Raw genomic sequence first — 27,823 nt, 5'->3', positions numbered from 1 at the left:
CAAGCGCCCCATGCCGTACTTGCACTTAGAGGCCACCCCCATTTCTTTAGACACGCCGCGTATAAAGAAAGGGGCGTGGCCTCCAAGTTCAAGCACGAAATGGGGCACTTGGAAAAAAAACACCACTAAATATTTGTAAAGCAATAGGTGTTGCATTTGCAAAAGTTTAAGCTATTGTCAATCTCAATGCCAATAGCTCAGACCCCCCTAAATGCATAGGGCATTCGAAAGAAGCAGCCACCATCTGCTTGGAAAGTGAAAGCACGCATGGCGTGCTGAATGTTGCTGCAAGGCACGTTGTGCCTGCAGTAAGACAAAACTCACTCAAGAAATAGTGCTTACAGGCTAAATATCACAGATGGTGTAAGAAGTACAAGGGCCAGTCCTCAGGGGAGGTTACAAATAAAAACCAGGCTGTACTAAGGAGGGACTAACAAGCCGACTACCAAATCAGAAGCCAGCATTTACAAAGGTCAAAGACACAAGCCAATGAAATATATGGGCGGAGCTTCAAGTGCATACTCTACTACAGCATGCCTCAAAAAGCAGGGCATGCGCTGCCCAGGCTCAACCCAAAAATTGAAAAGGACGATTTGAGATCAAGTCCTATTTAAGTAAAACACTCGGGGCTTTGCAGAACCTTGCAGCACAAACAAATGGCCTTTATTTTTTCTCTTGGGAAGGGGGCAGCTTGGCACACAAAGGCTGGGTCCTGGTACACGGTTGGTTTGTTTACCCTCTAGACTAGGACAGGACCACCCTTTTTTGCAGCAGTGAGGCGCTTTTGAGGTTTGTATGTGACCACCTTTTGCATCCTTTAGGTGCAAAGTGCATGTCATACTTACACCATAAACCCAAAACTTTCCTGTAGTAAAAAAAAACTTGCTGTGGGAGATTGACTCGGAGGCCAAATGACCGTGGAGCAAAGAAGACACTCCCTAGCAAGCTGGAAACTGAAGGGTTGAAGTGGAGTCAGTTACGTCACACAAAGCCTCGCCCTTACTTGAATTTAGAGTAGTTTCCCTAGTTTGACAGTTATTATGGTCTATGCAGTCACCCAGGTGTCAAGCTGCGACACTGCTTCACATGTGACTTTCTTTACCGGAGACTTCCAACATGGGCCCTAGCAGCTCTGACACAGGTGGTTTGGAAGAGATGGGTTTCTATCTCGATCTTAAAGAAATTCCATCCAACAAAGTTAAGACAAAACTTTCCCATGCGGACATTAAGAAGGCTTTCATGCTAATGTGAGGAACAGCTGTAACTCAATTGTGAGCACTGCTTTTATCCCCTCACCATTCCTAGCCACAGTATCATTGCTTTCTGCCTCCAGCCCCAAGGTCAGAGTTCACCCACGATGTCACAGGAATTTGTGCATTGCTCGCCCCTCCCCCGGGACCCAGGCTGGAATGCCACTCACCGCTCATCACTGCCATGTGGCTTTGTAGCGGCTGGTGTCATGGAAAAGTAGTAGGGCAGCGCAGTGGGCCAATAATAATAATTTGAAACATTTTTAAAAAGAACTTACCTGCACAGGCTGAAGCTCCCAGACTCCCCTATGGCCATGAATTTACTCTCATGCCGGGATTGGGTGGAGCAGGCTGGTTTTGAGCTCCATCGGGACTGGCAGCCTGTGCCTACTGCTGTTCTCCACCCACCTATGCCAGCTGGGTTGGAGAGATGTCAGTGCGCATGTTGGTTTGGCCATCATAAGACTGCCGGCCAAATAGACATGTGCACTGACAGCAGTGCCAACAACTCCTCCACCATTCTTCATATGGCCTTGCCTCCAAGACTGATGACGAAAAATAAAGTCACATAGGTTTTTTTTTTGTACTGGCAATGAGCGAGGGTAAACCATATTGTTATACCGTCTCGCCAAAACAATGGCATATATTGCTAATGAATACTCATAAAATACCAGTGTCTCATGTATAAACAAACCAGTATACTGGTAATAAGTCACAAATAAAACAAATGGTGTCACATGCGCCCCTTCAGACGAGGCGGTTTGTGTGCCTGCAGCGAAGTTTACTCTGATGGTAGTGCACGTTGAAAAGCCAGCAACAGTACGTAGGACAGAAATTAACAAAGAAGAGGGCTGAGGGAAGGTAACACAAAGAAGCGTTCTCATCTCAAAAGTCTTCCAAGTTGCTATGCTGCACATTTTACGCACAGCCTTCAACATTTGACCTCGGTCTTTGAATACACAGCAAATGTAAGGAGAGGAGAACATGATTTACAGCCCTGTTCACAGAAACAAACCTCAGAGCACTGAAAACATCCAGCTCTCTGGTCAAGTGCTCTAGGAGAAAGGGATAAGTAGTCTCTAAATAGATGTTACAGTGGGACAAGAGGAGGCCTACATGTCCTGGGGCAATATTGCAGGGGAGTGAACAACTTGTAAAACGAAAGGAAAAGGAAGCCAAATTGCTCATTTGCAAGCAGGGATTTTTTTTTGCAAGACAACTGACTAAATAGATGACTAGCGATGGAAGGAGTGAAAGCCCACAAAGTACATACAACAGATCATCCTGACAGCGCAAGCACGGTCTAGGTTCCATCTAAAAATGTATTTATTAGTCCGGACCCTTTATTGGTATCTGAAGGCAAAGAACAGGACCGAGTGACACTGGCTTGCAATAACGGAGCACTTATTCTATAGATCATGTTCAAAGTAAAACAATCTTGATTCGCAAAATCTTTGCCATTTGGCTGAACAGAGCAGCAGTAATGTGTGCTAAATGCCCACCATTAATCCGTGATCCAATACAATCAAATCTTAATTTGGTACATACACATCTCCATTTATGCACATCCTTGAACCAGATGGGACTGGACTGTTGAAAACAGGAATTTGAGTACTTGGAAAGTAGATAGGCAGGGAATTGAGGAATATATAGAAAGGTTACCTCAAAGAGAAAATTCAATTCAAGGGTACAAACGAGGGAGAGAGCAGCAGGAAAGAATTGAGTAATAACGGACAATAAGAATATATGACGAAAAGAAATGAAAGCATATTTTTTTCTAAGCACTGGAAAAACACAATGGCTTTTGATTATGTATGCAGGAAAAGATAAACAGATGACCACAGATTTTTACAATTTTTGAAACTTTTGGAGATCACTGAAAAAACGCCACCAGAATTCTCAAAGAAATACAAAAACGCCTAGCCACAACCCACACAAAGCAGGGTTAGCTAGAGGCAGAAGCCAAGTTCTCTAAACCAAGCAGTGAGCATCAAAGTGCTGGACAAGAATATCAAGTAATTCAGGATAATTTCTATAACTAGACAAGGACAGGGCAAGAGCTAGATTCTAAAATTGTATGGCCCAAATGGTCTTCGTCATTATCGATGGAGAAGGTATGGAATGAGTCAAGTTAAGGGTCCAAGCTCATGGGAAAAACAAAAAGTAGGAATTAGTACAGCAAGCGCAGGAACGAATAGTTTCTTACCGGTTGGTGTAGTTTTGCAGCTTGTGGAATTTTCTGTAAATTCATGTGCAGTTGCATGATTCTGCCATCCAGGGGTTGGGTCCGAAACGCTCTAAAAAAACGTTTGTATACCTACTCTTGGTTTTGTTGTGGGTGGGTGGGTGTCGATGGATCTCCATTTGGTGTCCCCCTTGTGACGTTATCGTGCTTCGTCCGGAAACTCCTAGCTTTGGTCGCAGTCTTCAGATTCTTATATTTTCCCGGTTCGCTCCTTTCATCTCCTTGGTGGAGGTGGGTGCGTTTGCTCGTGAATCCGGAAAATTCTTCAAGTTGCAAAACTACACAGACAGGTAAGAAACTATACACTTTGCAGCGAGAATCTTTTCTGGATTAACGTGCTGTGTAAGGACTTGGTAGCGGTTTGTTACTAGAGTGGTGGATGGTTGAAGAGGAGCACTGATTTGTAAACAGTTGTAAGAACTTTTGTCCCTCTTGTGCTTCCTTTTTCATTTGAAAATCAACTAAATATCTTGCGAACGTGTGCCCTGATGACCATGTTGCTGCCATACAAATGTATTGTAATGGAGTATTTGACAGGAAAGTAATTGTAGCTTCTTTCTGGTTGAATGTTCTCCAGGAATCCATTGCAATGTTTCCCCTGCATTCTGGTGTAATACAACTGAATAGTTTGTGCGATCCATTTTGTGATTGTGTTTTTGGCAACTGATCTCCCTAGAAAACTCTTTGCAAATGACACAAAGCAATGTTTTGACTTCCTGCCTGCCCTTGTCTTTTCAATGTAATACATACCTTAGATGCAAAAAGTGCAGTAATGTAATGTCTTTTCTGCCTGCATCTTTGGTTTCTGAAAGAAACTTAGTATCTGCATACTTTGATTCAAGTGGAAGCGAGAGATAACCTTTGGTATGAACTGTGGGTCGGTTCTCATGACAATCCTGTACTTGAGTGCTTGGAAAGATTGTTGTTGTACCAGGAGTCTTGTAATTCACTAACTCTGCATAGTGAGGTAATGGTCAGTAAAAAGGCAGGCTTTAGCTTGAGCATCTGCAATGTAGTTTTGTGTAAAGGTTTGACTGGAGCTTCAACAGTTGTGTGAGCATTACATTTAAATTCCACATGGGTGGAGGTACCTTCTTTGGAACTGCAACAATTGTTTTTGTTCCTTCCAGGAACCGCATAATGATTGGCGCTGTTAAGAAACTTCTCCCAGTGTGGCCCCTTGTGTACACCCCTATTGCTGCTAAGTGAGCCTTTAAGGATGCATTTGTCAGTTTACAGTCAAGATAATGTGTTACGTATTATAGCACTGTTTTGTCTCTGGTGTTCTTTATTAATAATCCTTCCTTAAGACACTAAATTAGTATATTTTCCATTTTACTATGAAACACTTTCTAATTGTTGAATTCCTTGCCTCTCCTAGGACAGCCACTGTATTCTCTGGTAGCTTTTGGTGTTCAAATTCTAAGTGTTCAGTCATGCTGCCAGATTCAAAGACAAAAAACTTTGCCTGGAGGCAAAGCTTTGGCATTTGGAGTTCAGTGGTGTTGCAAACAGATTTCTGGTGCTCTTCATTTTTGAAAGATCCTCTTCAATACAGTTTAGTTCAGCTCCCATTCGTGGAACATGACGCTTGCCTGCTTAGTTGATCCTCTTCAATACAGTTTAGTTCAGCTCCCATTCGTGGAACATGACGCTTGCCTGCTTAGTTGTTCACCTAAACATGGTCTTTTATCGGTAGATGAACTACTAGCTTTTCCATCTTCTGTTGAATTGCCTATTTTCATAGTTCTTGTGCTAATCTTGACAGTGGTAGAGTGTGTCTCTCTCCCTGTCTGTAGACATAAAACATGGTGGTTGAATTCACCGTTTGTATCAATATTGTATTTTCCCTTGGCTCTTTCTAAAAGGCTTTTAAGGCTAGGAATACGGCCTTTAGATCCAGGATGTTTATATGTTGTACTGAATCCTGTTTTTTCTGTACCTTGAAAATGTTCACATGTGCTCACCATCCCATCTGTGAGGAGTCTGTCATAATGGTCACTGTAGGAGTTGGTTGTGCAAACGTTGTTCTTGTGCTATGTGTCCTGTTCCACCACGCTATCTCCTCTTCTATTCTTTGCGTGACAAACACTAGATCTTCCCAACTCTCTGTTGATTGAGACCATTGGTTTTGCAGCCATTCCTGAACTGGCCTCATGTGAAGTCTGATGTTTGGTATCAAAGGGGCGCAGGAAGCCATCATTCCCAATAACTTCCCCACTTTTCTCATTGTCAGAGCTTGCCCCTTCCGGTACATCCGAGTTTCTTTCAACAGTGCCTGTTCTTTTCTCTCGTGGAAACACCTTCCCTTGGATTGAATTGATCCTTGCCCCTAGGAACATCACTTGTTCTGGTTTGGGAGATGACTTCTCCATGTTTATTGAGAACCCCAGCCTGTATTGAGTTCTCATTACTTGCAGAATGCATTCTCTGCATTTCTTGTGTGAGTTTGCCCTTAGAAGCCAGTCATCTAGGTAGAGATAAACGTGCATTCCCTGTTTCAGTACGTGTGCTGCCACTGCTGCTAGTCACCTTGTGAATATATCCCAAATGCCGGCACCTTGAACTGGTAGTGTCTTTTGTCTACCACATATATGAGGAATCTTTTGTGGCCTGCATTCATTGGAATGTGTAAATAAGCATCTTTCAAATCGAATGTTTCCATGTAATCCCTACTTGCAATTATGATATTACCTCTTTAGGGTCGTCATATTGAATTTCTGTGCTTTTAATACATTTGTTCAGAAACCTCAGGTCCAGAATTGGCCGTAGTGTTCCATCTACCTTTGGAATAAGGAAATATGTGGAGAAGTTTCCTTTATTGATTGCTATATTTGGCACTAGTTCTACTGTATCTGTTGCTAACATTTCTTCTACTTCCTTGAGTAAATGAGATGTTATCTCTTTTGAATGCACCTTTCTCTTAAGCCCCGTGAATGGAGGTGCCTTGCCTAATTCTAAAAACACAGTTGATGGACAGAATGTAGAACAATGTCATACATTCACCCCAGTACAAGGATCTGGGCCTAAATCCATCGTTTTTTTGCACTCCACACCACCCTGGGTTAGACAAAGGCTATATGCAAATCAGCTCTGACCCTGTGCCTCATGGGAATAGTCCAGTCCGAACTACCAAGCCATGTCTTTCCCAGACCGGAATCAAGCATCCAAGGACCGGTTTCTGGCTATCAGCCTTCATCAGCCTGGATAGCTTGACTCCAGTGGTGTGGAGAGCCTGGGACTCACGTCTGAGCATCCCCAGCACACTCGGGGTGAAAATTGCAAAAAACACAGTTGATGGACAGAATGTAGAACAATGTCATACATTCACCCCAGTACAAGGATCTGGGCCTAAATCCATCGTTTTTTTGCACTCCACACCACCCTGGGTTAGACACTGGCTATATGCAAATCAGCTCCGACCCTGTGCCTCATGGGAACAGTCCAGTCCGAACTACCAAGCCATGTCTTTCCCAGACCGGAATCAAGCATCCAAGGACCGGTTTCTGGCTATCAGCCTTCATCAGCCTGGATAGCTTGACTCCAGTGGTGTGGAGAGCCTGGGACTCACGTCTGAGCATCCCCAGCACACTCGGGGTGAAAGTGTGGCAGGGTATGCTCAGACGTGAGTCCCTTGCTCACTTGGCCACTGGATTCAAGATAGCCTGGCTGATGAGGATTATGAATCCGAAACCGGTCCCAGGATGCTTGTTTCCGGTCCATGGAAGACATGGCTTGGCAGTTTGGGCTGGACTGTTCCCACGAGGCACAGGGTCAGACTGATTTGCATATAGCCATGTCTGAAATGGGGTGGCTGAGTGGGCTAAAGAATGGTGATGGATTAAACCCAGATCAGTTGACTGGGGGTGAGTGTTTGATTTGCTCAAACGCTCCGTCCATCATCCCCTTTTGTATCTCTTTGCCTAATTCTATGCAACATCCGTACTGCATTATGTTTAAAGTCCATTTGTCTGAAGTGATCTTACCTACTAATGAAGGAAGTTTTTTTTAACTCCGCCTCCTATTGGTGTTGTATGTAGAAGATCTTGATGTTCCATTTTTACATACTTGGATGTTCGCAGTGTGAGCTTGCTGAATGTTGGCAAGTCACCAATTGGCAGGGGTGGGGTGCCCCTCCCCTTTGTGGCTGACCTTTTTCTCGTGGGCCCTCTGCAAAAGGACCGTCTTCCCGGTTGTACTGCCAACCTGGTTGTTGACTTGACTGACTTACCTCCCAGATATATTTTGACTACCTCCCAGATATATTTGTTAGCATGTCTGGTGGAATGTTCCAGGATGGAAGGTGCTCCTTCCTCTGGGACTTCATGAGGGTACTGATCCCCTCTGCATGTAGCCTCTGAAAGCAGAGCCCCCATTGACTTTGCGGTCTCATCCTTTTTCAACCGAGTCAAAGTTTCATCAACAACGCTCCCGAAAGTTGTTCGCCATTGAGTGGCAAATTCAGAATGTTTGTTTTGTACTTCAGGTTTGAACCCTGAAATCCTCAACCAGGCATTGCAACGCTCTGTAATGCCCATCATCATCTGCTACATCCAGCGCTGATTTTAAACATATATTGGCGATGTGTTTGCCATCCTCTACCAGGTGAATTGCCCACTTGATACTGCTCCTGAAGGGGTCTCCTATTTGCGCCCAATGTTGGTATGCATGGCGATTGAGTAGTGCATTGGAGATAGGAATATGCCACTGATTTGCAGCACTTCTCTCCACTTTCCAACCCATAAGGTCCACCATTTTACTCTCCTAGTCATGAGGAGGTCCTGATGTGCTTGGAAAGTTAGCTCTCTTCCTTGCAGTTGATGCAATTTTGGAATCGGCTGGAACCGTACCTTTTATGTGTGTAGGATCTTTGGAAGATTATTTCTTCTCTGCCCTACGTGTAACTGCTCTACATGTAGTAGGCTCTTTAAAAGTCTCCTTTCTTTGGTCCAAGACACTTGAAAGCATAGACATGAACTGATGTGTGCAGGAAAGTCTCCAATAAAAAACAAGACTGAGGTTTCTCTTACTCTAAATGGACCCCATATCTATCTTCATGAATTCCAAAATCGTCAGGTGGGGATGGCCTTGAGGGGAAAGTATCTACCCACTCCTCTGGTGAATCTGTTGAGGTCCTGTCGTTGTGTTACCTTGCATTCTTAAGCTTCAGAACCTAGATAAATCTGCTAATATTCCTCAAGGATTTTTCCCTCAAATTCATCTTGAGGTTCAGGAGTTAATGCTGGCTCGATTTCTTAGAAACTTTTGTCCCCTCGATCCTTTGGCGAGCAACACTTCGTTGGGATCCAATATAGATTCAGAGTTTCGTCAAAGTCTTTTTCTTTTGTAGCAGAATCGTCATTTCGGGATCGAGCCATCTTTTGTCTTTCTCTATATTGGTCACCTGTTCTGTGTCGAGACTGTTGGTCGTCTTCCTCTCCAATGTCGAAGAGTCATAAGAACACAAATCGGTTGGAGAACCATGTCTTTTTATGACCTCTCCTACTTGAACGTTGAAGTTTCTTTTCCTTGACCATCCTTTCACGTCTTGGATTTTTCAGGGGTCTTAAAAGCTGCAGTGTCCCTTTCGAATGATCCAAGGGTATTTGGCTCTATGGTCGCGCTTGCAGTCATCGAGTGCTTCAACGCTGAGGCTCCCTTCGAGGATTTTGAGTTAGATTTTCGCAACTCGGGTAAGATCTTCGAGGACAATGGTTCTCTGACCTTGTTTCGAGATGTGTTCATGCCCCCCTTGTGTGTGGACGCCAGCCATCTGGATGTCGACCTCCGTTTCATCTCCTGGTTCTTCAGCGACAGTCTCCTCTTTCTCGTATTAGAGATCCAAGTCTCGTAGTGAGGGATGGAGGGGGATGTTGGCACAGCATATTATAGTGGGCTCTTTTTTGCCGCTCACTTACCCACAAGGTCTGTCAGGTGAACACTGAACAGGTGTTGTAGTCCCCACTTCAGTGATCTTCCAGCAGGCAGATGTTGCAGACCGGATGATGGGCCTTCTGAGCAAATTTGTGATGGCAGTTTTTGCAAAATTAGTACAGTGTCTTATCCATCACCACGTACAGGGAGCCCCCTGCATTTGCATTCTCTGGATCACTTGATGAGAAACTTCACTTTTCTCACAAACCAACTTCTCCGGTACCTTCTTTTAGTGTTTCCGTCACTCCAGTCAACTTGAGGTGAACTCACGATTTTCAGAAGAAAAAAAAAATGTTCTTTCAATTAAAGCGCCTTCAGCATGCATCGAAACCAAAAGGCAAAAAAAATACAAATCTGGCGACGTCACAAGGGGACACCAAATGGAGGTCCGTCGACATCCACCAACAAAAACAAAAAGAGTAGAAGGACAAAAGTGTATATAGAAAATTTCTAACCCAACCACTAGATAGCGGAATAACGCGCAGCATGTGAATCCAAAAAAGCTTCATGCTGCAAAACAAGGACTATGAAAACAGACTACAATTAACAGGAAAAAAAACTATGCTTTCACTACTTAAAGAGTTTCCAAACAACGATCCCAACAGATGGCATCAGTCCTTTAGGTGGAAGCAATCTGAGTAGCCCTGTGTATTCTGAAGCAGAAGGGGATAGAAAAAACAAGGAACCAAAAGAAAAAGGACAATTACTCTTGAACCAGGATTCAATGAGCAAACCGGATCGTGTTACAGACTAGGCTTGCAAATAAGAAGCCAGTCAACTATGTTAATCTTAGATATGCTGGTATGGCTTGTGGGAAAGGGGGGGGGGTGCATAGATTTACTAATAGTATGTGCAAGTAGAACCATTCACAAAACCTAAGACTGAATGTATCTTGTGCACCACTGGCAACAGTAAAATACTTAACATGATGCTCTGGAGTAGCAGTATATGTGGACTGTTACATCTAAACCAAGCTTTATTGCTAGACTATACAAGGTTTTCTTGAAAGAACTTAGAGATTTAGACCATGACAAAAGAGCTACTCTATTAAGAGTCTAAATCTACAAAAGATCCTATGGTAAACTTAAACAAAAGGCACCAACCAATAAAATAACTCAATTCAATAACGCAGTGAGCATACAAAATCTTTACAGCTGTTCTTCTGCAATAAATGAAAGGATCTAAAGACCACATAACAAAATAGATGAAAGAGACAGAGGCTGCAAAATACAAAACTATTAAAACAGACAGTTACCCAGCTATGCCCTGTGGACTCCGAGCTCTAGCAATAACTCACTTTTCTGCTGCATGGCAGATTGTGCCACAAGTGTCTGCCATGTCATCAACCAGAATGGCCACCCGGTCCTTCACATCGCCCACTAATACCATACGGTCTACTTCGTTAGCCTTTTTTCGCTCTTTATGGATAAGAGCAAAGTCCACATTCAGGCGATCAGCGATGGAGGTCACCCTGAAGAAAACAAATTTGAAAATCATTAAGTCATACTGATAAGAAAGTAGTGTATTTAGTTCATTGTGGAAGCTACATCTGGAGTCGTTGATCGCCCCAGATTGCCTGGGCTCATAATGAAATGACAATAACACTGGAGGCACCAATTAGTTAATTTTAAGCATGTAATAACAAAATGGTTTCTTACCTGTAGGACTAGTTTTGCAGCTTGAAGGATGTTCTGGATTCACATGTTGTGCATTATTCAGCCATCTAGTGGTTGGGTCCAGAATTTATTTGTATTAGCAGTCCTTCTCAATTTAGTCATTTATTTTTGTCGGGTGTCAACTGTCCCACCATTTGGGGTCTAATCCATATTCTCCTGATGTTATACGTCCTCCCGGGAAGCTCCCATGAGTGGTCGCCATCTTCAACCAGCCCCACCCACCGTCTGGGGAGGTGGATGGGTCATACGTCAATACAGAAAATTCTTCAAGCTGCAAAACTACTCCTACAGGTAAGAAACTGTTTTGTTTGACAGGGTGAATCTTTCGGATTCACATGCTGTGCGTTAATTTTCTAGAGGTGTTTTATCCTTATGGTGATCAAGTAGGACAGGAGTTTGAACTTGTAAATAAATGTTTTAATACTATGTCCTACTTGTGCCTCCTTATCTATTTGTATGTCTGTGCAACAGCACTCTGTGAATGTGTGCACTGATGACCAAGTAGCTGCCAAGCAAATATCCTACAATGGCGCATTTGCCAGAAAGGCTATTGTTGCTCCTTTCTTGAGTGCTTTTAGTTTGCAGTTGCATTCCTGCTGTCGTATGGCACATTTGGATTGTTTGTGAGATCCATTTTCAGATGGTAATTTTTGTAACTGGTTTCCCCTTGCTATTGTCTGCAGAAGACACAAAGTTGTTTTCACTCTCTAATTTGGTCTTCTCTTCTCCATATAGTACATTATCGCTCTTCTGGTGTTTAGCGTGCGCAGCGCTCTTTCCGCTTGAGTTTATAGTTCCTGGTATTTGAATGGATTGATTTATATGGAAATGTGATAACTTTTGGAAGGAAGTGTGGGTCAGTCCTCATGAGTATCCTGTCTTTGGTATTTGCATGTATGGTTTCTTGGATTGTGAGCGCTTGCAAATCACTTACCCTTCAAAGAGATGTCATTGCAATAAGGAAATTTGTCTTCAGTGTGACCAGTTTTAAAGAGGCCTTATGAAGTGGTTCAAAGGGTTTAGTTCCATGTTGGTTTTTGGCATCCTTCTTGGTGGAGCTGTAAGTTTTGCTCCCTCTAAGTATCTTTTGAATACAGGAGTTTTGAAGAAACTCCTTCCTATGTGACATCTTATGTGGGCCACGATCGCTGCTAAATTTACGGGGCGTGGCTGACAGCCTAAGATGGTGGTCGCATAAGCGACGAGCTCCAGGTCGGGCCGCCAAAACGGTACAAATAACTAGTGCCCCAGACGTGCTGGAGTGAATGGCCGAACCGATAGGCACAGCAGATTAAGGTGCCTACCTGCCGGTGACGTGCTGGACTGCGGTGGCAATCCCTGGCCCAGATATGGCACGCGGCAGGAGTTGGTGAAGTAACAGGCCTGTAAGCGGCGAGCGACACCTTGACGCAGTGGACTCTCCTAGGGGCAGGCCGGCTGGTGTCAACACGGGAGCGGAGAGCTCTGCTGGGCGGGTTCCGGGCTTTGGGCCAGAAAGGACGCACCCAGGGCCTGCAACCAGGGACTCCGCAGCAGATCGGCTGGGGAACGTGCATCGCAGGACAAGGTGCGCTGCCCCCACCTGGGGACCACCTGGGGACCGCCTGGGGACCCCCCCAAGAGACACAGCAAGCACTGGACTGCGCCAGAGCAGGCAAAAGGGCGAGGATTATGCCGGGACAGCCGTCTGAATTGATTTCCCTCTCTCCCCGGCAGGCAAATCGGGAGGGGAGACCCTATTGGACCATTTTCTCTGTACCACAGATTTATCCCCGGCATACATCAGAGTACTTTCCTAGGTAAAACCGTCTCTGACCATGACCCTATAGAACTGACATTGCATTTGGGACGGGTCCCTACGCCTATACCAACATAGCGGCTGTAACCTTTGGTCTTAAAAGATTAGGTATTTCATGCAAAATCAGCGGACACTATTACTACATATTTTGCTGAAAACGAAGGAACAACCTCGACTAGATCGGTTGATTGGGAGGCTTTTAAAATCACAATACGGGGGGTTTCTATGGGAAGTTTGGTGGGGCTCAGAAGAGAGATGACGATGGACTTGGTGGAGTTAGAAGACAAACTGCAGGCACTGGAAGTGGCAGCTCAGGAACATGTAACGGGAGCAGAGCAGTTGCAGGAGGCTAGAATCAGGTACGCTGAGCTATTGAAGCGGCCCTGGACAGTGGATCTCCATGCTTGCACGCTGCGTACCCAAGCCGATGCGGATAGGGCTGGTGCGCTGCTAGCGTGACTGGTTGATCCCCCATTAACTCCCACTTTAGCGATCTATAATGCAAACCGCATGCTGGTAACTTACCAGAGCGAAATAAATAAGACTTTCCAAGAACATTATACAAATCTTTATATGGCACAACCATCTGAGAGGTCGGAATCGACGGTGCAATTCCTTGCGGAAATAGACCTTCCCACTGTAACGGACGCATCTGCTGAGTTGCTGGCAGCCCCGATTACCATAGCAGAGATCCGGGTTGCAATAAAAGGGCTGGCATGCAATAAGACCCCAGGCTCAGATGGTCTGGCTGTAGAATTTGATTCCACATATGTGGACGCACTGGCCCCGAAGCTGTTACAGTTATATGTCACCTTACATGAGGAATGTACACTGACCCCACTACTAAGGAGGCAATAATCACATCCCTCTTGAAACCAGATAAGGCTCCCCTCTGACTTGGCGTCGTACCAAAGGTTATCGATACTAAATACAGAATATAAAATCCTATGTAAAATTTTAGCGTCCAGATTACTTCGCCTGTTGCCTAAATTAATACACACGGACCAGTGTGGTTTTCTTCCCAAGCGTAGCACTTCTCTCAATATTCGTCAGGTGCACACCCTGATACATGCAGTGAAGGGGACATTGCCGTTGGCCGGATGCTTGTCCCTAGATATACAGCACGCGTTCGATACATTAAGCTGGTCATACATGCTTGCAGTATTAGTAAAGTTTAGAATATCCCCCAAATATTGCAAATGGTTTCAATTACTCTATACTAACCCCACGGCCCGCGCCAAGTCTGGAACGATCATATCACCTGCATATCGTATTTATAGGGGGACTTGCCAGGGTTGCCCCTTGTCACCCCTATTTGTGTTGGCATTGAAGCCAATGGCCCAGCGACTGCGATGCGCGATAGCCCCATATGGCATCACGTTACACACAGCAATACACTCAGTTACACTTTACGGGGATGATATTCTGTTATTTTTTAAAGACCTTGGCGTGGACTTGCAGCTCATAGCTACTGTGTTCTTGCACTTTGGAGCCATCTCTGGACTGCATCTTAATGCCACGAAGTCAGTGGCATACTTCTTCTCCGACGCATACAAGTGAACCCATTTGCAGTTTGGTCCATTGCAATTCAGGGTAGAACCTACAACATTCAAATATCTTGGGATACGGATATATAGGACATCCGCTGACACTAGTGACGGAAATGTGTTGAGGACTATATGCTCTGATCACAAATGTCCTTTTGGAACACCCTGCCGTTGTCAATGGTGGGCCGTTCAGCAGTGTCCAAAATGGTCATGCTACCCAGTCTCTTATACCATTTCGTGAATATCCCTGTAGTCCTACGGGCCTGGCTTTTTAGGACACTAAATATTTTGCTAACGTCCTAGTTATGGGGAAAGGGAAGACGTAGACTAGCGTTATCCAAGATGCAGCTGCCAAACACTGCAGGCGGCATGGGGGCACCTGATTTTAAAACATTCTGTATTGTTGGGCAACTACAGTGGCTGGCGTATTGGTTGGCGAGACATAACTTATTTGAAATAGGTTATACCCCTGTACAATTACAGCGAGGGAAGTTGCAGGCACTGCTGTGTCCCGGGGGCAACAAGATGAGACCCTCCCTTTCGGTTGTCTATTGCTTTACACTATTGGAAGCAAGCTCCTAAATATGTGAAAGTCCTGATTCCATATGCTCCCAACATCCCCCTTTGTGGTTTGCCTACCCGACGCGGTGTTTTACCTACTGTTCAGGTGCGAGACTGGATACAGGTGGGCACGTCCAAAGTTGGGGATTTCTTCTTAGATGGTACTTTGATGCCCCATGGCAAATTTGTCCACACTAATGCGGTGCCGGAGGCTCTGTTTCTCATGCATAAATTGGTTGTGCACTATATGCAGGTACTGGTTAGTGGCACAGAAAGAACCCCCTTCATTTCAATTACTGTGGTCTCTCCACATCATGGGACATGGGCGCCACCTTGTGCGCTGGTTGTACCGCGGACTGCGAGAACACCTACATATATCACTATTGCCTCTCAGACAGAAGTGGGAACTGGCACTTGCGAGGGAGTTAGAAGATGGGGAATGGAATCACTGACCTAGAAAATCCCCGACGGGTGTCCCGTAATTTTTGGCTGAAGACAATGCAGTTACTAATACTACACAGGGCCTATCTTACACCTCAGGCTATTCACAAAATGAATCCCCCACTGCACTATGTCCCAGATGCACCCACCAACCTGCTGATTTCACTCATGTTCTGGTCATGCTCTACCCTAGGGAGGTTTTGGTCGGAGGTTACACAAGGACTATCTAAACTCACAGAATGCGCCCCTTGGGACACCATGGAGGTGTGCCTGTTAGGTCTCCTTCCACTCCCAAGGAAGGCGAAACTACTACGTCGATTTACAGGGTTGGCTCAGATGCTCGCAAAACAATTAAATAACAGCGCTGGAAATCTCGCATGGCGCCACTAGAGGGCAAATGAAGGGAGGAGGTAATTAAATGGGCAGTTGCATAAGGGGAGGCGCTCCAATGCGAGGAATATAGGGGATTTTGGAAAAGACCGTTTCCCTGGAATGGGCTCAAGTAATAGAGCAGTTTAAAGCACAAGCAGACGAAGACACAGTAGAGGCCCTAGACTCTCTGATAGCTTAGATACAACTACCAGATCCCTGCCTGGAAGGAGGTTTGGATAGTGAGGGTCCCCCCCTCCCCTTTTCTTCTCCCTTCTTCGCCCCCCCCCCCCCCACAACTCGGCTAAATTCTTAGATATTGTTCAGCGACCTTTCCTCTCTCCCTCCCCCCTCCCCCCCCCTCGCGGGAACATTGGCTTAAAATTTGCATGATTGGTCCTCAGGAGCCTGTCCCGGCGGAGACGATTGGGATAAAGCGGCTAAGTTTACAGTTAACAGTTAGTAGGGAGGGAAGAGTTGTGGGTGGGATGACGAGGGTGGGTGTTGAGGGAAGAAACTGATGATACACAGAGGTGTAAGATATATTGTTCTAAACAAATTACTGAGATTAAGAATGGTGTTGTAGAATTCTAGTTTACATACCAAGCGACTGTAATCAGCAATGCATTGTCATAAGGACGCTCGACAACATATGCAAAGGATTTGAACGCTTAAATGTAAACAAAAATGAAGCTATATACTGTAATTTGATACGTGTCTCAGAGCTCTAATAAAATTGTGTTAAAAAATTATTCGTGTCTTCAGAGACTATCTGCATTTGTTGATCTCACAGGGTAACAGTGGGATCGAGGGGTGAGGCCAGGGGGGGTGGCGGCGTGGGTCAGGGATGAGAGTAGACACATGTCCCTGATCAGTCTATCGCCAGAGCATTCCCTAGGAAGTGTGGGTGTCTGGATGCAAAATATTGGCTTTTAGAGTTGCAGCGTACAGGTGTATTTCTGGTGATCCCCATTGCCTGAATATCTGTTTGAACCCAGTTTGATTTGTGTTCCCACTCCTGCAAGGAGGATGCTTGTCTTCCCAGCTTGAATGCTTCTAGGGTGTCTTTTCCTGGAAGATGCATCGCTGCTGTACTACTCATTTGAATTACTGGAATCAGTCTCTCCCCCCCTCCCCCCCCCCCAGTTGCGCCAATGCCCCAATTTCCTAACTTTCTGAAAACTGCTCTAAACAACACTGTTCTAAACTCTCCCTGGTTGGTAACTAGCTGTCACAGTGCTGAGATACCCAGATGGGGGTGATTCGGGCGCTATAGAAATCATAAAATCAAATCAGTAATTATTTTACCGACAGCAATTTCTGAAAGGCTTTTACGGCTAGGAACATTGTTTTTAGTTCCAGTACATTGATATGTTGCACTGCTTCCTGCTCTTTCCAAATTCCTCCGATTTTGAGTTTTCCCATAGGAGCTCCCCAACCCATGTGCTGTGGTAAAGGTTACAGTCGGAGCTGGCGGTACGAATGGTCTCCGGTTGCTATTTTTGTCCTGCTGCAACACATCATATCCTCTTGTACTCTGTGTGACAACCACCAGATCTTTCTAACTCCCTATGGCTTGTGACCATTGACTTGGTACCCATTCTCGAATTGGTCTCATGTGTTACCTTGCTTAGGTTATGAGATGTATGCAGGAGGCCGATTTCCCAGGATTTTCCACACAGTCCTCACTGTCAGATTGACCCTTCTGGCATTAGTGAGCTTTGTGTAAAAGCAATTATTTCTTCTTCTCGCAAGGATACGCTTTCACCACTGCTGATATGATCCTCGCTCTTAGGAACAGCATTTCTTGTTCTGGGTTGGGCGATGATTTTTCTTGGTTTATAAAAATAAAAAAACACATTGTGGAGTGTTGATATCACCGTGTTTATGTGATCTTTGCACTTGTTTAGAGAGTTTGCTTTTGCCAGTCGTCCAGGTAAAGATTTATGTACACATGGTCTTAAGTGAGGCGCCATTGCTGCTAGGCACTTTGTAAACACTATTGGTGATTATTTTATTTTAAAAAGTCAGTACTTTGAATTGATAATGCATTTAGTCTACCACAAAACATAAGTATTTCCTGTGTCTCTGACTCATTGGAGTGTGTAAACATGCATCCTTCAGATCTATTGTTGCCATGTAGTCCTGCAGAGTTATCAGTTTGAATTTCTTGGTCTTTATCGGACAGTGATCAGTCTTGATTTGGTATTAGAAGTATGTCAAGTCATTGCCCAGGGTTATCTTGTTTTGGGCACTTTACCTATTGCCTTCTTTTTGTAGCAATTCTCCTGCTTCTTGTAGTAGTCAGTTATTTCTTCTTTTGTATGAACCACTCTGGTGGGTCCTTTTAGTGGTGGTTGTTCGATTCGTTATTTGCAATAGCCAAACAGTATGATGTTGAGTATCCATTAGTTTGAAGTTACCTTCGTACACTCCAACAAAATAAATAAAAAAAGTATTTTAGCCTTACCCCATAGGTTGTGTGTGTGAGAGACAAGGGATGCGGTTGTAAGAAGTCACTTGCTAGTTGGTGCAGTCGCCCCTTTTTTAGGTCTCGCCTGTCGATGCGCATGCGCATCGAGCAAGCGAGACTATGGTGGCTTATCCACTCTTTATCCAACTTGCAAGGAATCGTGGCGATTCCTTGCAGTGCACGAGAAATTTAAGCTCAATGCGCATGCGCATTGAGCTTAAAAGCGCGTGCACATGCCCCCAGCCGCCTGCCTTGCCTACTCTCCCAGCTGGTGCCGCTCCACCCCCTGCGGCATCAAAGGCTTTCACGGCCGGCCGGCCATGCTTTCAGTTTCACGACCGGCCGGCCGTGTGAAGTACATTTCTAAGCCCGCTCTCCCTGCTCCGCCCCCTGCTCCAGCCGAGACGCATTTCTCCTCCCTCCTCCCCCCTCCTGGGTCAGGTTACCCTGCTTTCTCTTTCTTTTCACCCGGTGACATTGTTGCCTTTAGCCCTTCCCTCACCTCCTCAAGCCGTTACTCGTTGTGTGTACAGGGCTGTGTGTATTAGCGCTTGTGCTTGTCCTGGTTTGTTTGCAGGTGCACACATTACACAAGGCTCTGCTCACTGACCCTAGAGGTAGGCCTCTGACCCGGCACACTCGAGTGAAAGATTCCTCACATAACCCACCGCTCCAGCTGTCTCTTCCTTCAGGCTGCCAGCCTTGAGCGTGGGGGGAGGAGGGGCTGCATACACTTCTGTCCCCGCCGACACGTCAGGGCATGCTGGAATTCAGAGGCCGCCCTCCACTCTGCTTTTCAGTGTACCGTCTGTCATGGCCACAAGCCAGCACCCCCACTTTCGCTGCAGACGAGCTAGGGCTTGTCTTTCTCCAGAGGCAAACAGGGCAGCCTGACTTACGAGAGCCCCCGCAGGCTCACCAACCCAAGGAAAAGCTGTACGAGACAGACGTGTGCCACTCACCTCACCTCTTCCTGGAAGCCGGACTGTGGATAAATGCAGCCGTGGGAAGGCCCCATCCTACCTCAGGTTTAACATTTAATTCTACACCTCTTGAGGGTTCCTGTGATTAACCAACCAAAACCTTGCTGCTGAGCTCATAAACAGTCTGCAACTGAAACGGAGGCGGGCAAATTGCCGTGTGAATTCTCTCCGGCGCCTGCAAGTCAGCTTAACACCTCTTACAAAACAAAACATCACAACTCATCAGTGGCTTGACCTTTGAATATCTGCGGTGTAAAGGTTTATTAATTAATTCATTCAAAAGCGGCCCTTCTATAATTAGCTGTTTCTTGCCCACTATTCATGCCCAGCCCACAAAACCGGGGAACTAGCTGTAGAAACCTGATGAGAGCTGTTAGAACTCCTGGTAGCTGCCCTGAGACCCGAGCCATGCATGGGTGCAAGGATCGGGAACAGAGAATGCAAGGCTCTCGTTTAAGCTTATGACGCACTTGTCTTCACAAGAAAGTCAGATACTTCACAACAACCAGGCCTCATCAGCTGTACCTCAAAACAACCAGGACTCATCACCCCTCTCTCACAACAACCAGGCCTCATCACCCCTCTCTCACAACACTCACTCTCACTCACCCTCAACCCCTCAGCCTCACCCTCACTCACCCTCAACCCCTCACCCTCACCCTCACTCACCCTCAACCCCTCACCCTCACCCACCCTCAACCCCTCACCCTCACTCACCCTCAACCCCTCACCCTCACTCACCCTCAACCCCTCACCCTCACTCACCCTCAACCCCTCACCCTCACTCACCCTCAACCCCTCCCCCTCAACCCCTCACCCTCACTCACCCTCACTCACTCACCCTCAACCCCTCACCCTCAACCCCTCACCCTCACTCGCCCTCACCCTCACTCACCCTCAACCCCTCACTCACCCTCAACCCCTCACCCTCACTCACCCTCAGCCCCTCCCCCTCAACCCCTCACCCACCCTCAACCCCTCACCCTCACTCACCCTCAACCCCTCACCCTCACTCACTCACCCTCAACCCCTCACCCTCAACCCCTCACCCTCAACCTCACTCACCCTCAACCCCTCACCCTCACCCTCACTCACCCTCACCCTCAACCCCTCAAACTCACCCTCACTCACCCTCAACCCCTCACCCACCCTCACCCTCACTCACCCTGACCATCACTCACCCTCAACCCCTCACTCACCCTCAACCCCTCACTCACCCTCACTCTCACTCATCCTCACTCACCCTCAACCCCTCACCCTCACACAGTGCAATAGTTCTCAGACCATTTCAGTTAGAGCTTTTAGAAATGTTTATGGCTTTTTTTATTTGTAATACTTTAGCATTGGCTACAGGAAACAAAAATGCTAAACATTTACAAAAAAAACCCATAAACAATTCTAAAAGCACTAACTCTAATGGTGCGAGACCTATTGCATTTCCAATGCTTGTTTTGTGGCTGCGATCATCCCCCTCGCCCATTCCCGAAAGGGTTGATGAAGAGGAGTCTGGTACTGCCATTGTTGCATTGGTGATTGCGTCGATCCAGCACTCTGAAAGTTTTGGTGTGAGGTTGCGCATTTGAAAAGTCCCTTTTCTACTAGTCTTCTTGTAGGTGTGGTTCCAGCCGCTGGATTGCAGAGCACCCATTGATTTGGCGGTGTGACTGTCCTTTTTAGGTTTCGCCAGGAGCTGCGCTCGCCAGAGAGGAACTTTTGGAATGGATTCTCCCAAAGCCTTACATGCACACGCAGGGATGGACAAAGAGGGCTGCTCTCGCCATTTGTCCAAACCTAAACAGCATTCACGTGCATGTAAGGACAGTGGACAGCCCGCCGCCATCTTGATAAACATGCGTGCTTTCATTTTAAAAGCAGCTTTAAGTGAAAGCACGGCACCATGCGCACGCGCGTGCACTGCGCGCCAGCCCGGCAGACCTTCCTTGTTACTTTAACGTATTGAGGCATACCAGGACAGGACCGAAATGTAGATACTAATGCTTGAAACGCCCTTAAAAATCATCTCTTTGGGAGATTCTGTCCACATGTTTAGAGAAACGATGGACATTCTAAACATTCCATCTATTATCGTTTTCCGCCCCTCTTAATTAAATCCATGCTAATACATTATATTGGAATGATGAACATACCTCCTTTGCCTTCCAGAATGTTTAGTACAGGATGCACTTGTTCAAGCATCATGTGATGTCACTTCCTCTAACATGAGCGGTTCAAAAAGTGTCTCATGTCAGTTCGCTACTTCTGGCATTTTCATGACCAGACATCACAGACTCAGAGAAAGAAGCCTTTGCAGTGAATACATCATGACATGTTGCTAAGATCGGCGTGAGACCGAAAAAGGCTCCTACTCACCGTGCAATGACAGGCCTCCTGCCCCATAAAGGTTGCTCACCAAGGTGTGAGTGATGCTGACAAGTTTGTCACTACAATCAATCGTGTCATTTCTCAGCAGCTACTGTTATTTCATGGCCATTACTCGACCGAGAACGTAGCTCTCTCTGCCCTGGAGTAAATTGATATGAATCAGCTTTCAGATGTTTAGGATATTAGTTTGGAGGAATCCAGGACCCTCACAAGGAATGTATAGGGGATATGTATCAGCTCCAATGCTTTTCAAGCCCACGCTCTCCTCCAGACACTTTTATAGATAGTATTTGCAAGCAAGCCTGTCGTGGCCATTATTAAACAGAGCGCGTGTGTGGCCATGCCACTAGATGGCACCATACTTTCTCTTTCCATTAAGTATTTCTTTTCAATACTTCAAAACCATCGTACTTAGGCAAAATAAAACAAGCATCCAAAGGACACCGCAGTATGTTTTTGCCCTAGCCCTTGCACGAACTTCTGACAATCCTGGATTAATTTAAAAGCTGCAACTTGTTCTCTTGTTACTCCAAATGGAGACATCTGACCCACTGCCTGCAATGAGATCGAGCCAGGCAACTTCTACTGCACAAATGGAGGTCTAAAGGGCCTTGGAAACAAGCACTGGCATAGCAAATAGGTCTCGCTTTTGGGACCGTATAAGTATTTAGTTATGCAGCACAATATCCTTGGTGCATCAACATCAACTGTTGCATGGCTAAACACTTATAAGGTCCCAAAGGCGAGACCTATTGGCTATGCCAATGCTTGTTTTATTTCTTGTAGCGTTTCATCTACTACACTCCCAAACAATTGTTCTCCATTGAATAATGCGGATGAAGTTTGCATGTACTCATTTTTTAAAAACTGACATCCTAGCGAGGCATATTGTATCAGGGTGGTACCCACCATCATCTGCCTTCTTGCTGCATCTGCCGCATATTGGGCTGATTTTAGGCAGGTGTTCGCATTGTTTTTCCCTTCTTCCTCGGATGCTGCTTGTCTTTGGTATTGTTTTGACAGAGGTTTCATCAACTCTGCCATTTATTCCCAGTGCTGATGTGCACACCTGATGAGCAGAGCATTTGAATTGGCTATGAGCCTCTATGTTACTACTACTCTTTCAAATTTTCACCCCACCATGTCCATTGTCTTACTTTTTTAATCCGGTGGTGGCCCCGATGCTGTTGGGACATCTGCCCCCTTTCTGGCCGTGGCAGCCATGATAGAGTCTGCAGGTGCAGTTCCTCTGATATATTGGTTTGGGACGGGGGTATTTCTTCTCTGCCCATGGCATTACAGACCTGCATGTTGCTGGCTCCTTAAAGGCTTATTTTCAATATACTCGAGAGCATGGGAAGATGTGGACTTTTACTTTGGGGAAGGCATTCAGGTCTTTAGGAGGAAGCATGATTGTGACTTTTCATCTTCCAAATTGTGCCTCATGTTTGTCTGCAGCCCTATTGATTGTACACCGCTACATCATCAGGAGGCAAAGGCCTCAATGGATACATGTCTTTTTTATCTTCTTCAGAACGAAATGCAGGTCCTGCTACTGCATATCAAAATATTCTGACACCCTCGGTCCATTGGAACATATCCTGAGCTTCGGGGTCGTCCTCTTTGACCTGTGACTCATAGTCTTGTGGTTCCGGAGTCATTTGGGCTCCAGGTCCTCTGGTTCCTTCTTGGTTTGTGGCTTCCTCGTCAAAGGTTTTGGCAGAACCCTGAATTCCTGTAGAGAGGCATCAACCTTTATATTTTTTTGGCTTTAAGACTTCCTTTCTTGCTCTTCATCTCAGCTGCACGGTCTTCGCCGTCGAGTGAAGGAATAGATTTTCTCTTCAGAGTTGAGGCTTCCAACATTCTGGTATCCCAACCTCTTTTTGGCTTATCTCGACTTCAATCATTTTTCGGCATCGCAGTCTTTTCAGTTGTTTGCCTGCCTGCTGTGTCTTTGCTGTGCGACCAGAGAGTCAGGCTCAGTTTGCGTTAGGTAGGCAAGATCTTAAGACACAGAGGCAGCTTTTTGTCGTTCGGTCCGTTCTTTGAGACTCACCCCTACTCAGTTTTTTTAATGTTACCAGAACGAGTCTATATTTCTGTTTTCGCTGTTCTTGCTCGATCCTCATTTTGCCGTCTTGAGCACTCTCCTTCGGCAACTTCAGTGATGTGGTCTTGCACGACAACTACAGGTCTCTGAGACAAAGTGTCCTTTTGTCCCTGCAGGTCCTAGTGTGCCTGACTTCGATTGTCTCTTGTCACTAAAGTCTTCGGTTTGAAGTCGGCACAGAATTGGAGGGGTGTATTCTCCATTGTACAGAGCGCAGGGAGCCCCCCCCCCCACATCCAGTCATTCTCCAGGACTCCCCCCCCCCCCCCCCCCCCCAACGGGTAGTCTTGGTAAATCTCGAAATCTTACATCTAAGGTCGTTCTCCCCCTTCTTACGGCAAATTTGTGAACTCTTTCTTGGTTAGAAGGCCCTTTGCAATGCTTCTAGACCAAACAGGGGACAAAAAAAAATATCTGAAAATGGAGACACTGCATGGGAGTTCCCTGGGAAGGCATAAGACTTCAGAAGAGGCTGGATTAGACATCAAATGGTGGGACAGGACGTTCAACACCAAAATAACCAAATAAAATAGAGAAAAAGGCTAAGAATACAAAATAAATAGAGAAGGATTGCTAATAGAAAGGAGCATTCCGGACCGAACCACTAGATGGCGGAATAATGCACAGCAAATGAATCCAGAAAAGATTCACGCTGCAAAAACAGTTTCTGTCAGGATGTCTCCACACCAGACTAGGAGATTAGGCAGCTACCGTATTTACTGAATGAGCAGAGGATCGGACATAAGGACTGAGTATACACCTGAAGAGCTTTAGAGCAAACTGGTGAAGAGGGAGAACAATCCAACAACATGTGGTCTGTTACTAGCAACTATGCCTGCACATATGCACTCGGGAGACCTTGATATTCCAGAGTCGTAGCTGCCAAGTTCTCACATTGTTTATCAGGGATATTTCAATGATTTATCTGCGACACTTCCATGGTTTCAGTGTATTTAGGAGTGACATTCTATTGCCAAATGTTTGACACTTAGAGAGACGCTTTTTTCGCCAGTAAAATCAAGCAATTAGGGTGACGGGATACCATGCTACAGTGACAACATGCACTAGTGACTAAGTGCCCTGGCCCCAGCCCTGCCCTTCCCTTCCCTTCTAATAGCACATACTCTCCTTGTGGCAGCCTGTGAAGCACAACCAAAGAGTCTAATGGAAGTCGGCCCTTAATAAAAAATTGGGTCAGATGGTTGGGGTTTGTGTTTTTTTAATTTATTTAATAAACCCTGGGTGTTCTAATATGTGCACATACAGGGTCTTTAAAAAATGTCTTCTGTATGGCGCATCATGCCTTTTATATTGCTGACGGCAGTGTTGTTCTAATTGTAGTCCCAAGTTTTCAAATAAAAAAACCTTATTCTAAAGATTCTTTATGTAAAGTGACTCAATGCTATGTGGTGGCCCTGGCAATTAACTCCCGATATGAGGTGTTGTAATCGGGAGGGGAAGGTTTTGCAGGAGTATAGATCTGTGTCTGTGGGAGGATCTATATTATAATTACCCATGGATCTGGTGGTGGTTGGCCATAACTGTGATCTCAAACCCATGTGTCATGATCCGTATGAGGAGAGCCCTGTGGTGTAATGTCTAGAGGGTCTAAACTTAGTACTAAAGGTACTGGAGGAGTATAAGGAATGGGGTGAAGAGGGCTAATAACCATGTCCTTTTTAAAAGGTATTTTATATCCTGTCAGCTAGGAATCTTCCTTTTGGAGGATGATAGTATCACAGGTTTTGTAGAAATATGTCCAGTTTCTGGATTAATATTTATTTTCGTTTGGATTCAGCTTTTCATGCATAGTTTCCAGACTTGGCTCCAGAGGCTTTTCAGTGCGGAGCCGGAATTTTTCCTTTTTGTCCTTCGGAACCGAAATTGTATGGGTCGGAGGTGTGGTGCCTCAACTTGAACAGGAAAGCTTGACTTGCACTTTTGGTGCCGAGCTGGAGGGCGGGGCTTTCAAAGCAGAGTCTCTGTGCCTACCATAGCCAAATGGCAGTAGTGGCCCGGAAGCCTTTTGTTTGGTGAGAGCAGGTTTTGTGGGCAAAGGGGTTTTGGTACTCACAGCCCCAGGATGCGTAATTCCTATAGCCCGACGCCCAGGACATATTGTTTGGGGTCAAGTGCAACAAGTTTTAATGTGTATTTTGTCCTTGGGAAAAGTAGGGCCAACCCCCTGCAGCACAAACCCTTTGGCTGCCAGTTTCCAGTACCAGATGAAGAATCAGGGAAGGGTACTGCCTGTAGTTAAGCTAATATTTGTGTGCATGTGTTAATGCTCTTCAAACTTGTATTCATGGTTCATTATTTGAAAGCCTTTATTATTATGGTGAGCGCGCTAAGTAAATGTACTTTCTGACTGCATTACTGACAGTGGTTCCAGTATGAAAATGTGTACACACAGTTTCAAAGTTTAGCAACATGAGGCTATGCATGATGCTCACAGAATGCGCTCTGATTAGATGAAAATATTTGCAGAAGCTTGAAAGCAAGATTAATGTTTATTTGCTTTCAATATGAAAAGCTTCTTAAAAATGAAAGTAGGGAAAAAAACATTTTGCTAAACTACTGTAAAATTTCAGGTACCATTTCTTTGCAGCATCATTTAGTAAAATGTGTTGATGCATGCTAGTTTTTCCCTAAAATTTTCATATTGGAAAATTTGTGTAACAAGTTTAAATAAGATTATGGGAAACAAAAATAAACAAGCCTTGGCAAAGCCAGTAGGTCTGACATTGGTGGTCAGCTTTTTAGTTTGGCAATGCGTGACTTGTTTTGGCATGGCTTTTGTAAAACCTTATTGATGTGAGAGCTGCTGGGCCCTCACCATTATAAGAAACATTGGCAAACGCAAAAATTGTTTTTGGTCTCAAAAAAGCACACACTGCCACATTAGTTACCGGCACTGAACAAAACTACTTTGTGTACCGATATGCTCCTTGTGTAAGAGCAAAATGCTGTCACTCACAGTGAAGCCAGCCGATTCTGAGAGAGAGAGAATTTTAATAAACACAAAAGGTCATAGTTAACTCCAGACCAAATTAGGGGCCCAATTATTAATGAAAGTCTCAAAAGTGCACCTTTGGTATATGGCTTTCGTGAATTCACAAGAATTTACATTAGTAGGGCAAGAAATTGTACTACTACAAAATATTTGTGAACTGCATTTCAGCATGAGCAAATATGCAGGTGTAGATTTGCTCATGTGAAAACCTTGATGTTTGAAAGTTCATTCTCCCTCCAACTACTTGTTTCCCAAACTCTGAAAGAAGGTTTACGTCTGCCACTCTCAGGAGTAAATTTCCAACATTTCTCAGTATGGAAAAGATTAGAGAAGATTTGTTGAAAACCCTTAAATTGTGCAAGTTAGTAGGTTTGTACAGACTCAAAAGGGCATTCCAACCCTGGAACTACCGCTTACCACCATCATCAGTCCTAGTATGTAGATCTCCGGAAACGTGGCAACATAAAATGATTACTAGTATTCAAACACTACTATGGCATATGCCCTGGTAATATCAGAGAGGCTATATAAGAGCTCTTGTATTATGAGATTGCTGCCATAAATTGTGGCAGCACTACATGGCACCAAAGGGACAAGTGGATTTTGTTACAGGACAAGTACATTTATGAAGCAACCTGCCCCATGGACAAGTAGATATTTTAATAAATTCCACACCCCTGCAGCCCCTTGACCAGCTGGGAGGACATCCTGGGACTCCAGTTGGATCTCCAGTTCAGAATCGGAGACCTTGATGGAGAAGGCCCATTCCTCTTCCTTGATGGAGAAGGCCCATTCCTCTTCGGACGCTTCCATTTCTTTGTGTTCGATATCTTCTCCAAAGATATTGGGTGCGTCTTCGATACTCTGTCGCTGCATTTCTCTTCGCCGAGCCAGATAGTCCCGCGGGTTATTTTTTTTCTATCAAAATGCGCGACCGGCGTCACAGTTGTCTTCCTTGTGCTACAGACACAAGCACAGGTTACAGTCCTTGTGAAGTCATGGATATTTAGAGCGTGCCGAGGGCAGAATTGGAATAAC

General features: G+C 45.3%; 1 protein-coding gene across 1 annotated transcript in view; it reads right to left on the bottom strand.

Moving 5' to 3' along the window:
- The window catches only part of LOC144829340 (ribose-phosphate pyrophosphokinase 1), a 183,895-nt gene that overhangs the window by 54,099 nt on the left and 101,973 nt on the right, over positions 1–27,823 (bottom strand). Inside the window, exon 5 of the mRNA XM_078688393.1 lies at positions 10,727–10,900. Within this exon, the coding sequence (XP_078544519.1) occupies positions 10,727–10,900 (174 nt within the window). The remainder of the gene's footprint in view (positions 1–10,726; positions 10,901–27,823) is intronic.

The sequence above is a fragment of the Lissotriton helveticus genome, chromosome 4_1 (genome assembly GCF_964261635.1).
Source record: "Lissotriton helveticus chromosome 4_1, aLisHel1.1, whole genome shotgun sequence".
NCBI lineage: Eukaryota > Metazoa > Chordata > Amphibia > Caudata > Salamandridae > Lissotriton > Lissotriton helveticus.
The sequence above is the reverse complement of the archived record's forward strand: the minus strand, read 5'-3'. Positions and strand labels throughout refer to the sequence as shown.